Below are 15,272 nucleotides of genomic sequence, written 5' to 3'. Positions count from 1 at the left end.
AACATAGTGTGAAATATTGTAAAAAATATTGTGAAATGTTACTACAATTTAAAATAATTGTTTGCTATTTTAATGTATTTTAAGATTAAGTCTTTATTTTTATTCCAGTCTTTAGTATAACACGATCCTTCAGAAATCAATCAAAATGCTGATTTGGTGCTCAAGAAACATTTCTTATTATTATCAGTATTGAAAACAGTATTGCTGTTGTGGAAACCATGATATATTTTTTCATGGTTATTTTATTAATAGAAAGTTCAAAAGAACATAATTTATTTAAAATAAAAAATCTTTAGGTTTGTAACATTATAAATGTCTTTACTGTCACTTTTGAAAAATGTAATGCATCCTTGCTGAATAAAAGTGTTAAAAACATATTTAAAAAAACTTACTGAACCCAAACATTTCAACGGTAGTGTATGAGAGTATTTAAATGAATAAATTAAAATACTGAGGAAACCTGTGATTATTCATTTAGGTATTTATGGGCTGTTGGCAAAAATGTTTGGAAACGCTGGAAGAAGCGCTTCTTTGTCTTGGTTCAGGTATATTTTTATATATTTAAATTGAGTGAGTGAAGAATATGTTGAATGTAACAAAGTTGGTTTCGGCTTCAATTTGAAATGTCTTTCGATCATCAGTGCCTTAATGAACCATATACAATTTTAAGTAGTGCATGTGACACAGATATAACCCAGAGAATCTAATGGGCTGCATATGGCATATTAATTTGTTTCTCTTTCTTCTATAGGTAAGTCAGTATACCTTTGCCGTGTGCAGCTATCGAGAGAAGAAGTCAGAACCACAGGAGCTGCTGCAGTTAGATGGCTATACTGTGGACTACACTGACCCACAGCCAGGTTATACTCCCACAGTCACAGATTACTCTTATGTATCAGACTGTCATGAAACTATTCTCACTTTCTGGTTGTCAGACATTAGTGGACCATGTCCATAGTTAATGTAATAAACTGCATCTTTGGTTTTTTGTTTGTAATGCAGCAAAAATGCATCTTATCCACCTTGCTGAATTTACTTGAATATGTGAAAAAAAAAATTCTGTGTGTACAGGTCTGGATGGAGGCCGGGCTTTCTTCAATGCAGTAAAGGAGGGTGACACTGTGATCTTTGCCAGTGATGATGAGCAGGACCGCATCCTATGGGTGCAGGCCATGTATCGAGCTACTGGCCAATCACACAAACCCATCCCGCCCACCCAGGTCCAGAAACTGAATTCTAAGGGCGGAGCTGCAGCACAGATGGACGCCCCCATCTCTCAGTTCTGTAAGTAAACATACCAGTAAAGCATTTCATTACATTGTCAGTCAGGACAAAAACTGACTGAAGCTGAGATGGCGAGTAAATTAAATTCATAGCAAGGGTTGTTAATATCCATCTTTTATAAAATGGTGATGGCTCCGTTATTTAGGCTATAGCCCCCATGCCCCATAACCACTCACATACAGTGAAAGTGTTGTCGTCACAACTCGTCATTTCGGTCACAAAGTATAGTAGATAACACAGACTAATAATGAACAAATGAATTCAGTTTGTTGTCAGGTTGAATTAGTAACTCATAATGTCATAGTAATGCTACCTTGCACTCTCAGCATACTGCACAAGTATCAGGAAAAGGTAAGATGGAGTGTGTAGAGTGGAAAAATGTGTTTATTTTAATGTCCATGTCTTTGTTACTGCCCTTACGCACTCCTGATTAGCTTTAGCATCCATATGTAAGAATTTTCAGCTAATTTAATAGCTTAAATAATTTAAAGTGGTCAGCCAATACTAGCTTCTATCTATAAAGTTATAGTTAACCCAAAAATGAACATTATGGCATCTTTTACTCACCCTCATGTTGTTTCAAAACCATATGACTTACTTTCTTCTGTACAACACATACATTTTAGTCTATTTCTTACACAAAGCATTTATATATCTTCAGAAGAATTAATTAATGATTTTATGGAAGTTTGAACCCTGTTTATTGTTCATTTGCATGCAATACAGGTTTCATATTGTGTTATTTTGTGTTCTACAGATGAAAGTAAGTTCTGGGGGTTTGGAATGACATGAGAATCATTAAACAATAAGTTTTTTTTGGGTCCTTTTAAAACTGAAATATCACCTTTTATTTAATTAAAGGGTTAGTTCACCCAAAAATGAAAATTCTGTCATTAATTACTCACCCTAATGTTGTTCCAAAGCCATAAGACCTTCGTTCATCTTCGGAACACAATTTAAGATATGTTTGATGAAATCTGAGGGCTCTCTGACCCTACCATAGACAGCAAGGTAACTACCACGTTCAAGGTCCAGAAAAGTACCAAGATGATCGACAAAGTAGTCCGTGTGACATCAGTGGTTCAACTGTAAAGTTATGAAAACAAAAAATAAAACAAATATAATGACTTTATTCCACATTTTCGTCTCTACTGCGTCACTTGTGGACACGCGTTCACGACAGTATTATGACACAAGTGTGTGGCGGCGCTGACCCAGATCCGGCGTAATGACGTCATCACACCGGATCTGGGTCAGCCACACGCCACACGCTCACGTCATGACGACTTTTATGGCGCTGTAGAGACGAAAATGTGGAATAAAGTCGTTATTTTTGTTTTCTTTTCGATTTCCGATCATCTTGGTACTTTACTGGACCTTGAACGTGGTAGTTACCTTGCTGTCTATGGGAGGGTCAGAGAGCCCTCAGATTTCATCAAAAATATCTTAAATTGTGTTTCGAAGATGAACGAAGGTCTTACGGGTTTCGAACAACACGAGGGAGTAATTCATGACAGAATTTTCATTTTTGGGTGAACTTACCCTTTAAGATTCTGCTACACATGTTCTCACCAATAATTTAAACACCTGTTAAAGTAAAAAAAAAAAAAAGTACTTCACACTAATATCAAATCACTTTGAAGCATCTAAATAATAATAGATCCTGCTATTCAGAACCTTGTCTTTTGGTGTGCATCTACTTCAGCATCTGTCCATAGCAATGTCTTATATCACAAAATGTCTCTTAAGGGAATTGATACACTGTTCAAATAAATTCAGTTAAATATAGCTCAGTTTTAATCACATATACAAAATCTAAAGGTACTGTAGAGGTTCTGTGTTGTTTTCCATTGATTTATTTGTCCTGTTTGTGAATGTTTCTTGTGGTCAGATGATTCCCTCACAAGTTCAGATGCCATTCAATTTTCTCACTATAAGACAGACCCTCTCCCTTCTGAAACATTAATACACTGTGTAAATGTTTCACGCTCCACCTTAACACACCCCAGGTGGTCTTGAATGGCACAGAGTAGTGGAATATAAAACAATATACACACCCATGAGCAAACATCCCTTTGCTGCAGATGGTTTTTGCAGATTCTGGAATGCTATGAAGGTTCTGATAACAGCTTTTTATATATTGAATGGACATTATTTACTCTGATTACAGAATGCATGTATCACAATAACATACAATTAATAAGTTAATATTAAAAGGACAGTTGAATCCCTGAGTATTTTTGTTTTGGTAACACTTTACAATAGGGTTCACTTTGGAAACAGTAATTATCTTGGTCATTAATCTAGGATAATGTTATTTTATAAATACAGAGTTGTTTAGTGTAATTCATGTTCATTCATAATACATTACTAATATTAATTCTTACACCTGTTAAAATAGAAATAAACATTAACCTATAGATAAATAAACTGGAAATGTAATGTTATTTCATGTTAGCTATTTTAAACATATAGAACTTTATTGTCAAGTGTTACCAATGTTTTTATACTTTTGAAAGCAGTGACATTTTGAGGTAATCTGACAGTCTGAATTATTTTCATGGCTTAAAATGTTAACTTTGAATGGTAAATGGTTGCTGGATTGATTCTCTATGAGCAGTTTATATTATTTATTTACTATAAACAGTACCTTCATAGAATCAGTTTAGTAGCTGATACTGGCATCAAATACACATTCGGCCAGCTTTCAAATATATGTCTGAAGGTAAGTGTATTTGCCAGTACAGTGTTAGTAAATGTTCCAGTGATTTAGATTGTATCAGTGTTTGGCAATCCAGTGTACCGATGAGAATCCTGTCAAAATCAGCTGCAGCAGGGCACAACGTAATACACCAAAGTAAGTCTTTCTTTCTTTCTTTCTTTCTTTCTTTCTTTCACTACTCGATCTGACCACCCACCAGTTCAAACTGCACTATCATGTTGATACAGGTCGTTGTATTTTACGTTGTGTTTTTTCTTCGTTCATGCTTTGCTTGTACCCTTCTTTAGTCCTGCAGCTGTAGTGGAGTCAGGGTTTTCGTGTCTGCTTTTTCCTTCAGCCTTGTTGCTAGTCTTTATGTTATTCTGGTTTGTCCCTTCTTACCCTGCTGTCTTCTAGCTGGACTCAAGGGTAAGTGCTAACCTGTTAGCTAGCACCAGTCAGATAATCCTAAAACCATTATCTGACCAATGCAACGTGCTCTCTTTATCCTTTTTCTCTCGTTCTTTTTCTCCTCCTTTCAAATCTCACTCCTCATGCCTTAGCCCTAAGTAGATAATTGTATTTTTCCGTTGAACTTTTTTGATGATGGTTAAAACTACAAACTTTCATTATTCCAGTTCAGGTTGCATGTAAATTAATGCGTTTTTACTTATCATTTAGCTAAGTTAGTATGGTTTATGATTTATTTGCATAATTGCCTTCTCTACATAAACATCATTGGCATCACCAGACCCCTCAGAGTAAAGTAGAGGAGGGTTTGGATTGTCCTGTTGGTTATCGACTGAAACAAACTATTTGGTAGCATTTAATTAAAAAAATCTTAATCTGAAAATGTGATTGCTAAACTTTTGAGTCTCTTTTGAGAATTTTAGAGTTTATTTTGCCAACTAATTGTCACTTAATTGGCACTTTATGTTTTCAGGATGAGTAACTAAACCAAATGTAGAATTTCGACAATTAGTTCTGTCTACAGTAACTGCAACAGTGAAGCATTGCTAATTTTTGACGACTTGGACTTTACTCTTGAGGGTTCTCTTGCCTTTCAACTAAATTCTTTATTTTTGAACTTGAGCTTCACAAGAGTTGGCAAATATGTAAGTGGAGTATTCTGAATGCCAATGTGAAGGAGCAGGCACTGCCATCCCTCCTCACCAAGAAATACTCCTAATTATCTTTCGTCCGGTGGAAATGGGCCTCTTTGAAATAGTCCCTAAACCCAATGTAGAACTTAGGAAAAGATATAGTTCATTATTTACACCTGTGTGTTTGCCCTTATACTGCTTGAGTAGGTGAGCATTTTGATGTCATGTTATCCATTCAGATGCTGATGGAAAGACAAGTTCATTTTCTTCCTTTTTTGATTATTCTCCATTCTTTACAGAGAATTAATTAATTACTTTTGTAGCCTCTGTTGGCTTCTTGCTAAAGCCGTGTATCTGCACTAGAACATTAATGCTAGCCTGTTGGCACGCCACTGAAGTGGCTTGCTTGTTAGTGTGCTCAGCAACCCTTGTGAACACAATGAAAATTTCTCCAGTATTGTCAACTTGCAAAGAGAAAAATACGGAATGCTAATGGATAGGCAAGCGGAAAATGTTACTGCAATTTTTTTTCTTCCTCTTTCTTTTCCTTGCATGACATAGGAAAGCACAGTGGAGTGTCTCACTGTGTTCCTGCATGTAAAAGACATCCATTTTCAATGAAATATCATATATAACCATTAAAAAAATCTTATAAAATAATATTAATAATGGTTCCTATTAGCATCCCCTTATGTCATAGCCTTATTTGAATGCAGCACAACGGTTTGTGCATAAGCCGATTCAAAACTGTGTGGAATGTAAATGTACATTATTTTAATTAATGTATAATTATGAAATGTAAAAATGCAAATGAGTAAGGCGAATAAATACTTTAATCCCGTAGGTTTACCCTGTAATTATTACGTCTTATTTCTTCCTTACAATTCCATGGTTCATAGAACTCACATAGTCTGTTGTATATTTTTACACTTCTTTTATCATCCTGAGTTGCTTAGTTATAGGGCTTCTTTGCCATTCATTTTGATGTTTATCTTTTCTCAACCCATTCAGTTTGTCGGTTGTCTATCCTCTATCGTGATCATTTCCTCACTGAGTTTTTCATTCCTACAATCCCGTGTCTTTTCCTGTGCCTCTATATTCTTTTCTGTCTTCTCTTTTTATTTTAGTCTACGTCTTTATAATTGTAGCAATGCTTTACTCAGCCAAAGGATAACATAACTTGATCCAAGTTCCTCTAATTAAGCAGATCCAGATAGTATTTATTTGTTTTCCACATAAGCACTGGATTAAGCACTTTATTTTTAGACATATGTCTTCACAAAAAAGGTGTGAGATCATTGTTGTTATGTAGACACACGCCCTAATCATTGGTGTAACACGATGCACATTCTTTCTTCACATTTTCTCTCATTAGAGAACGCTCATCACCGCACAGATTTAGATTCTATCATTCTGTTGCTAATAATGTAATTCTTCAGGGGGCCAGTTTTTTAGGAATAACTTTTCTTTTACTACTTTCTCCAACAAATTTATGTGCATAGGACTTAGGAAATTGAATAGACTATTTAGCTGATTTTGATTGCATTTAGCCTAGAACACTGAGCATACTGAAGAGCCCATTAAATAAATAAAAAAAGATTGTTTTGTGACTTTTATGTCATTTAGCATCTATAATATCATTCAAATGTTTGGGGTCAGTTGGAATTAGTTCCACCGCAATTGTAATATTTCACAATATTACTGTTTTTACTGTATTTTTTATCAAATAAATGCAGCTTACGAGACTTCTTTCAAAACATTTATTTAGCCCAAACTTTTGAATGGTAGTTTATATGCTAGTACAGAAAAAAAGAAAAGGACCAAAAATATGCTGCATTTCACATAGGCTATTTCTGTCTAATCAAATGTCACTTCATGAGGTCTTTCAGTATCTTCTTAAAGATAACTTTTGAGTACATTCAATCAAAGATGGCTAACATATCGCCCCGATTTCTTTTTTGGCATTTGTATTTTTACGAGCACACAATCCATCTTCTCTCTTGAAACGAGTGACATTAACCAATTGCGAATGGCAGAATCTATTGTATTCAAGTGAAAGAAACTACATTCAAATTCATCATTTGGATTTGCGCCACTTGCTCAAAGCCATCAGTGGCTTTTACGTTGAAAAGCTTTTGATTGAGAGAACAGGAAGAGACCACGCCCAGATCAGCTCATTCATGCACGTCCAGACTGAATGTGAGCTGAGGGTTATCACTCAGTTCCACATTTGCTAGGTCCGATTGAACTCTGCTTGACTTTTGCTGCAAGTTGACAATGTGAAAGCTCAGTGTCCTTGATTTGCCATAGAATACTCATTATAGGTGTTTCGTTTTTTGTGGTGGGAGGAGAACAAATCATTCTCCTTGCTGTTTGCTAATTTCCTCTTCCTTGAACCCACCCCCTGTCCCTTCCTCCCCCATGAATGGCTGGAATAGATGCTGACAGGGCACAGAAGCACGGCATGGATGAGTTTATCTCAGCTAACCCATGTAGCTTTGATCATGCCTTATTGTTCAAGATGGTGCAGAGGCTCACGTTGGACCACAGGCTAAATGACAACTTTGCATGTCTGGTAAGTGTTTTTTTTTAGCTGAATTCAATGCAAAACAACTGTATACATAATTTCCAAACTGTCTACCCATTTGCTGGAAATGTAGGGATGGTTTAGCCCGGGTCAGGTGTTTGTTCTGGATGAATATTGCGCTCGGAACGGGGTGAGAGGATGCCACAGACATCTGTGTTATCTTGGCGACTTGCTGGAGAGGGCAGATGCCGGGCTCATGATTGACCCGACGCTGCTGCACTACAGCTTCGCGTTTTGTGCCTCCCATGTTCACGGCAACAGGTACAGCCCCGCATTCGGATACACCACATTACTGGGATGTTAGATGTTGGGAAAGATACGGATCATGGAAGCAGGAACGAGGGTGGACAACAAGGGCTCTTTGCAAGTCATCAGCATATTTTTTGCACTTTTGCTTTAGCGTTTATTATATTTTTCCCTGTGAATGTTCTTTATAATTTTGCCAAATTTTGGTTGATTTGTTGTGTCTTTTGTTCTCAATCATTTTTCATTTCTTTTCCACTTTCCAAACCTTTAGCAGTATTCTTTCAGCCACTACACTTTCCATTCTCCTTTTTTGTTATTTTACTTTCCAAATCTCATTGTGTTGCTCATTCATTACATGTTCCTGATAGTCAGAGGGGGTCTGAGTTACAGGGGGCTGGCTCAAAGTCAGGAGGGAAAAAGGAGTCTAAAAAAAAGAGGAAATGTAAAACACAGCTGGCCCCTGGAAGCACAAGGTAAGAGGGCTTATCAAGGATATATTCATATCAGCAGCATCTTATTCTACACTGTACAGTACACAGTTCACACAGAGTGCAATGGGTTAAACAGCTCAGCTTGTCTACTGTAGTAGTCTTTCACCCAAAATATAAAAAAATGTACTCATTCTTGTCCCAAAGTCAAATGACAAGGCTTTTTTTTTTTTTTTTAAATATCCACCCTTTTCCTACACCCCATGATGCTTTACACAGATTATAGGAGTAACTTCTGTTAAACTATAAACAATCAGTCAAAGGTTTGCTCTATGAACACAATAATAAGCATTTTCAAAAACTGGGTACAATGAGGTGACATTATTCTACTCACCCTTCAATGAATGAACATTAAAAAGGGTAAAAGCATTAACAAATTACTTTCAACAGACCATGACCCCAAAAGCTTGATTATTTCCCTTGATTATTCCCACAGCAATATAAAGTAATATACTGCATGTCTGTTATGTAACATACATTGCCTTAATTAAAAATGTTAATTGACCGGAACATTAAGTGATAATATTTCAAAGTGATTTCCATCATTTTGACAGATAACAAATATTGTATTTACCTGCTTTAGAAACATTCCAGTAAACACTGCTTATATAAAAAGCATATATAAGCATATATAAAAGGGAGGATAATTAATTACATCTTAAAGCATCTTTGTGAAAACCTGGAAAGAGACATAAGGATTTTGGAAGAAAAACAAGAGATTCTTGGTGAATTCCAGTGAATTATTCATAGGATATATCATGAATTCAATTGGGAGAGCAGACCACAAATATGCAGTATATGTAGTCTTTTTTTTTTCATATTGTTGCATTCATGAAGAAAAATGTACAGCCTTTTCAGTCAAACTGACAAATAAAGACATTATCTGTAGCACAACCTTATGATTTGAAATTATTTGTTTCAGTCTTTTTGAGTGGAACTTCCCCAAACCAGAAGTGCCTCCCTTAATTAAAAATGCTTATTAGGAAAAAGGTGGATAAATGCCAAAATGAACTATTCCTTTAAATTCAGCATAATATTGCATAATGGGATATATTTACTTTGACAATAAGACCAATATCCTGTAAGAAAATAAGTAGAATCAAGTTTAAATTCATTGAATTTAAGCCTGTATGTACTTGTACAGCATGTTTAGTTTAGGTTTCTCTTCCCACTGACTTGTTGAAAGTATATTTATTATTGTGCTGCAGCTGAGTGTATTAAATATATTTTAATAGTTTTCCCAAGTAGAGTATTGTAACATCGATAGCTGTAAATAAAGAAAAAGGGTTGCAAACAATGTCCCCCAAGAGTATGACAACAGGGTCCCATCTGCTGGTTACAAATACATTTATAGCCAGTGTATTAGATTTAAGAAAGTCAGACATTGCTTCTGGTTAGATGTTCTTTCTGGATTCCGTGTGCCAGGCCTGTATTTTATTGTTACAAGTGTGATATACTGCATACTGAAATGTTAATGTGGTTTGATTTGCTTTCACTTAAAATATACAGGGCTTTAAAAAGCAATTATGTAGTATCATAATTAGTTGTTGTAATAATAAATAACACCAGTTCAAGCCTTTCTTTGGATTTGTATCACTTTTGTCTTGGCTCAAAATTGCCATGTTTTGCTTGTAAAATAGGCCTGATGGTCTTGGAACAGTAAAGGTGGAGGAAAAAGAACGCTTTGAGGAAATCAAAGAGCGATTACGTGTCCTTCTGGAGAATCAGATCACAAACTTTAGGTGAGTATGTAGACGTAAGGCCTTTATTGAACGTTTCACAAGCTGTATTATAGCAGGAAGTACATCAGAGGCTCTTCTGCTTTCGTTTCAGGACACAGATTTTATATTGGACATCGATTGGCAATCCAACACCTCATTAAAATTTTTAGTCTACAAAAGTATCACCATGGACTGCATAGGCCCAACAATGTGCGAATTATTAGGCCAAGTAGGGAAATTGACAGTTTTGTAATTGCATAAACAACAGCAGAGGTGATTTATCAGCTTAATGCATGGAACAAATGCTGAGCCAAATATTGTATTAGGCTGAATACGAGGAGTGCACAGCCATTATGTGCATAAACATATCAATGTGATTTCACCAACAGAGCTCAAATTACAGCCTATGCAAATCAAACTAGAATAAAGTATATCTTAAACTAGACACATGGATGTGGTTTCATTTTGCTCCATGCGTCTTTTATCTTGTACGGTTTTGTTTTTGGTTTTCATTTGGAGACAAATACTGAAGATTTTGAATTTACTGATGTCAGCCATAAAAGATATGGGATGCTGTCCATAACCCATTTTTGGGTCTCGACCCACCAGTTGAGAACCACTGATGCACACCTTTCTGTTGTTTTCTCAACATTGCATGCAAAAATATAATTGTATAGGATTTTTTGCAACCACGATGTAATTTTTGTTGTTGTAGGTATTGCTTTCCGTTCGGTCGCCCTGAGGGAGCATTGAAAGCCACTCTGTCTTTGCTGGAGAGGGTAATGACAACATTGCTTATATTGATTCAGAGTAGCAGCAATAGAAGGAAAAGAGAAGCAATTGATGGTATTTTATTCAGCACCGCCTGTTTACTTGTTCTGCCATGCATCATTTCACAAAAAAAATAAAAATTCATAAATAATATAAAAGTTTTTAAAAAGTATGACTCGTTCATACTAGGACAACAAAATTTGTCACTAGATAACAAATTTGGATTTGTGCTTTTTCACAGGTGCTTATGAAGGACATTGTGACCCCAGTCCCACAGGAGGAGGTCAAGGCTGTCATTCGTAAATGCTTAGAGCAAGCAGCTCAAATTAACTACCAGCACATCACTGACTACGCCAGAGAGGAAGGTGACTAGCATTGCCCTCTTCTTTCACAGCATTATGATTTTAAAGCACTTAACCATGCTATGATTTGAACCAGAAGGGAACTTTTGTACTTTTTTTTTACTCTGCTTCCATTCATTTATATCAATTTAATGCATAAACGGTGGTTTATATTTGAATAATGTGCTTTGAGTAAATAATCTACTCTACTGCTTTCAGTTTGTGAAAGGAAAATACGTTTAGGTTTGGGTAATTAAGCTTTTGTTTAAATTGTTTATGTATTTTGGTGGTTTGCAGGTAAATATATACATGGACATTTTTGTTTATTTATTTTTTTAATTATTTTATTTTAGTACACTAGACTACATTCTTGAATCGCACAGCATCTGTCTTGATTGTAATTATATACTTGTTTATTTTAAGGCAATTACTGCTTTTGTTTCTCTTTCTTTTCAAGAAAATTTAAATGTCTTCTTGTCCATTCACCTTTTGTGGACTTGCAAAAATGCATTCAAATCCACACAAAGAAGAGCTTCTTACCATTTCCTGTCTGCTGCGATAACATAGAAAATTGGACATTTTTCAAATGGTCTCCACACATTCTCTTTTCTATTATTATGGCTCAGATCAGGATGATAAATTACATCAGTGTAGAGAAATAGTTACGGAGGAGGAAAAGGAACAAGGAAAATGAGTCCGTGAACAGAGAGGGATGTAGGAATGGGGGCGGATCTTGCGGTGAAATAAATTAAGTATGTGGGAAGGAGCGGTTAAAGGGAGGAAGTGCCCATTAGAGGAAAACAGGTTGGGGGAAAGAGCAATGAGATGAAGAGGGAAGCATCCATGAAACAATGCCAGGTTGGGCAACAAGCGTGAAAGAGGATTACAAAGAAGCAAAAGATGGGCAATATGGAGAGGTGTCTGTTTGAAGAGGACTAAAAGGCATTGTGTGCTGGTTTTGAGGAGGATGTTTTTTGTTTAGATGTTTGAAGATCGTTTTTAAATCGATTCTTTGAATGAATACCCTCTACTTCATCAAATCATTGGTTCTGTTGCTTATTTCGAACAGGGTGACAAACCAATGACACAAGAGCCACAAATGGCTGACAATCTTTTAGAACACAGTATCAGTGCCTCTCTAATGGGCCTTGGCTGATATTGACACAATATCCTTAATAGAACAGCTAATCCAAATATGATTGTCATCATGTCATTCATGTAATTTGAAATGTATATGGTTTTCTTTTCTTCACTGAAACACAAAGCAGATATTTTGCTGACTAGCTGCTTTTCCATACAACAAAATTGGCTGTCTGCTCTGAAAAGGTTTGACAAAAACACAATAGAAGTAGCATAAAATCAGTCAATTTGATGTAAATCCATGGAAGAAAGAAAATTATGCGTTTCAAATGACAGAATTTTCAGTTTTGGGTGAACAATGCACCATCTTCAAAAGTTTGGGGTTGGTATGATTTAAAAAAAAAAAAGAAAGAAAAAGAAAAAAGGCTCTTACCAAGGCTGCATTTATTTGATTAAAATACTGAAAACCGTAATATTGTAAAATATTATTTATTTCTGTTTAAAATAAGTCTATTTTAATATAAGTTCAAATGTAATTTATTCCTGTGTTGGCAAAGTTTAATTTTCAGCAGCCATTACTCCAGTCTTCAGTGTCACATGATCCTTCAGAAATCATTTTAATATGTTGATTTGGTGCTCAATTTATTTGAAATAAAACTGATACTTTTAATGCATCCTTGCTAAATTCATGCATTAATTTCTTTAAAAAAAAAAACATTTACTGGCCCCAAACTTTTGAACCGTAGTGCACCTTTAAAAGTTTTCCACTTTCACTTTGTTCCTCATTTTTACAGTCTCTAAGTGAGATTTTAAGGGTGATTGTGGTTTAAGGGTTTTAACCATCAAATCACGTTGTATTAGCCGACCTTTTCCAAAAACTGATTTCTTGATGAGAACTTCCCTTAAAGGGGTGGTTGACTGTTTTTTTTCTAGGCTTGATTGTGTTTATGGGGTGCAGTCTAACATGTTAATGCTTCGTTTTTAAAAAAAGTATTATTTTTCACATAATTTACCTTTATTCTACAATGCTCTGTCCCTTCTCCTATAAATGCGCTGATCATTTTCTGCTTTTATGAAGCCCCTCCCTCAGACATATGCGATGGGCTCTGATTGGTTAGCTAGGCCAGTGTGTTGTGATTGGCTAAACTGCCTCTAGTGCACGTCTAAACCTCCCGCCCCTCACCTCAGCGGCATGTGCTCTGGTTGTATTGTACACAATGGCGTATTCTATATTGCTTATCAGTTTGAGCCCGATTAAGACGCAGAGGATATTATTGAAGAGGATCACGCAGAACCTGTGCAAGCACGGCTCTAAATGGTATGGTTTTTGTTTGTTGTTTTCTCATACTTTTAGATACGCTGTTATTTGTAAATGCTACTGCTGCTGTTATCTTTTAATATACGGTTTTATCCTGATTAAAGCTTTAATACAGTACGGCAACTGCACGCGAGTCCATGTTTAACGCTTCTCATAGCTATGTGAAAATAAGTGTATAATTGTAACAGTTCATTGTTTGAGCTGAGCTGGTGATCTGAGTGAGAGAGAGAGAGAGATGCAGCAGAGCAGAGTGTGTGCAGAGCAGGGGACGCGAGGAACAGTATTAAGAACCGCTGCTTTAGGACATTGATTTTGAAACTTGTGAATCCATTAGAATCGTTAGAAGACAGAATCGCGATTCATAAATGTTCATCCCTATTTTTCTTCCTCTTCTCTAAAGCAGCGCAGCATGGCCTCGCCCCATTTGTTGCATGTTCCCGGGGGCGGGGTTTGTCTGGGTTTGTGATGTCAGTACCTCGTTGTAGTCTCTACAAGCCGTTTTTGTAGGCATTAAACTGCCAGAATTTTAAAAGACAATATCTCCATTTGCATTGAACTTTCAGCGCCGCAACTTTGCAGATATTGTTTATGCTCCAACTGCGACATTACACACTAACGTTAAAAAAGTGAAATCGCAATCAACCACCCCTTTAACACAAGACATCCCTTCACCATATTCGACCCTTGACCCCCTTTCCTCTGACCCCAAACTCTTGCATGCCGGAATCCTCCTTTTCTTTAGGAAAAAAGAGGGAAATGTATGATCATCCTGTCTACTCCTTGGCTACACAAGTGATGGATTTAACCATCCGTGAGTAAAAACTCCTCACCCTCTCCTCACTCCTCACTCATTCTTTACCTCTGTTTCATCAACTCAATCCTCCATGTCACATCCTTCTTGGAACTTTTCTGTTTTGCCATTTTCATACAGATGACAGACACTGAGTAGATAACGATACGTAACGTTTCGATTCCAATTCCTTTTGGCAGAGATGTTCCATCTGTTTGTAATACAACATGACTGATGCATCTGTTCAGCTTCCTCTTGTTCGTTTTTGGTTGAAGCTCATGTTTGTGACTTGAATGCATTTTTACTTTGCTCGCCATTGTACTTTGTCTGAGTGTATATCGTTACTGTGGTGTGGTAGGTGGTTTCACTGGGGGGTTCCAGACACATCAACAGGTGACTGAGCTACCGGGAGAGCAGGAGTTAGCATACGTGTACGAGCTATGACTTACATGTTCCAACATCACAAGTCTGTCTTGTTCGTGATTACTACAACTGTGTTCGATTTGTCATGCGACCGAACAATGGCTATTGTCTCTTTGTTCAGTGTGTCGTTCAGTTTCTACTTTGCTATGTGTTTTTGTTCTTGTCGTTCCAGGTAATTGTCTACATGTGTGTTTGTTTGCCATTTGTTTTTGTTTTTTATTATTCTATATCAAATACACAATAATTCTCTGGAGAGCAACCAAGAGTGAAATTACCAGGGATGCTGCACCGACTTTGGGCTAAAACATGCCACCTTGAGGAATAATTATTTTTCCTCCCCCAGTTCTCCCTTCTCTTTCTCCCTTATTTCTCCCTCTCCTTATATTGCTCTGACTCTTTTTCTCTCTCTCCCTCTCTCT

General features: G+C 36.4%; 1 protein-coding gene across 1 annotated transcript in view; it reads left to right on the top strand.

Annotated features, from left to right (window-relative positions):
• Positions 1 to 15,272, top strand: part of LOC107658009 (calcium-dependent secretion activator 1-like) — an 84,700-nt gene that overhangs the window by 50,192 nt on the left and 19,236 nt on the right. Inside the window, exons 10-17 of the mRNA XM_016446389.1 lie at positions 752 to 860; positions 1,072 to 1,284; positions 7,527 to 7,663; positions 7,749 to 7,936; positions 10,050 to 10,151; positions 10,846 to 10,909; positions 11,143 to 11,266; positions 14,383 to 14,451. Coding sequence (XP_016301875.1) covers positions 752 to 860; positions 1,072 to 1,284; positions 7,527 to 7,663; positions 7,749 to 7,936; positions 10,050 to 10,151; positions 10,846 to 10,909; positions 11,143 to 11,266; positions 14,383 to 14,451 — 1,006 coding nt within the window. The remainder of the gene's footprint in view (positions 1 to 751; positions 861 to 1,071; positions 1,285 to 7,526; positions 7,664 to 7,748; positions 7,937 to 10,049; positions 10,152 to 10,845; positions 10,910 to 11,142; positions 11,267 to 14,382; positions 14,452 to 15,272) is intronic.

This window comes from Sinocyclocheilus anshuiensis, unplaced genomic scaffold, assembly GCF_001515605.1.
Source record: "Sinocyclocheilus anshuiensis isolate Anshui unplaced genomic scaffold, SAMN03320099.WGS_v1.1 scaffold2171, whole genome shotgun sequence".
Classification (NCBI taxonomy): Eukaryota; Metazoa; Chordata; class Actinopteri; order Cypriniformes; family Cyprinidae; genus Sinocyclocheilus; species Sinocyclocheilus anshuiensis.
The sequence above is the reverse complement of the archived record's forward strand: the minus strand, read 5'-3'. Positions and strand labels throughout refer to the sequence as shown.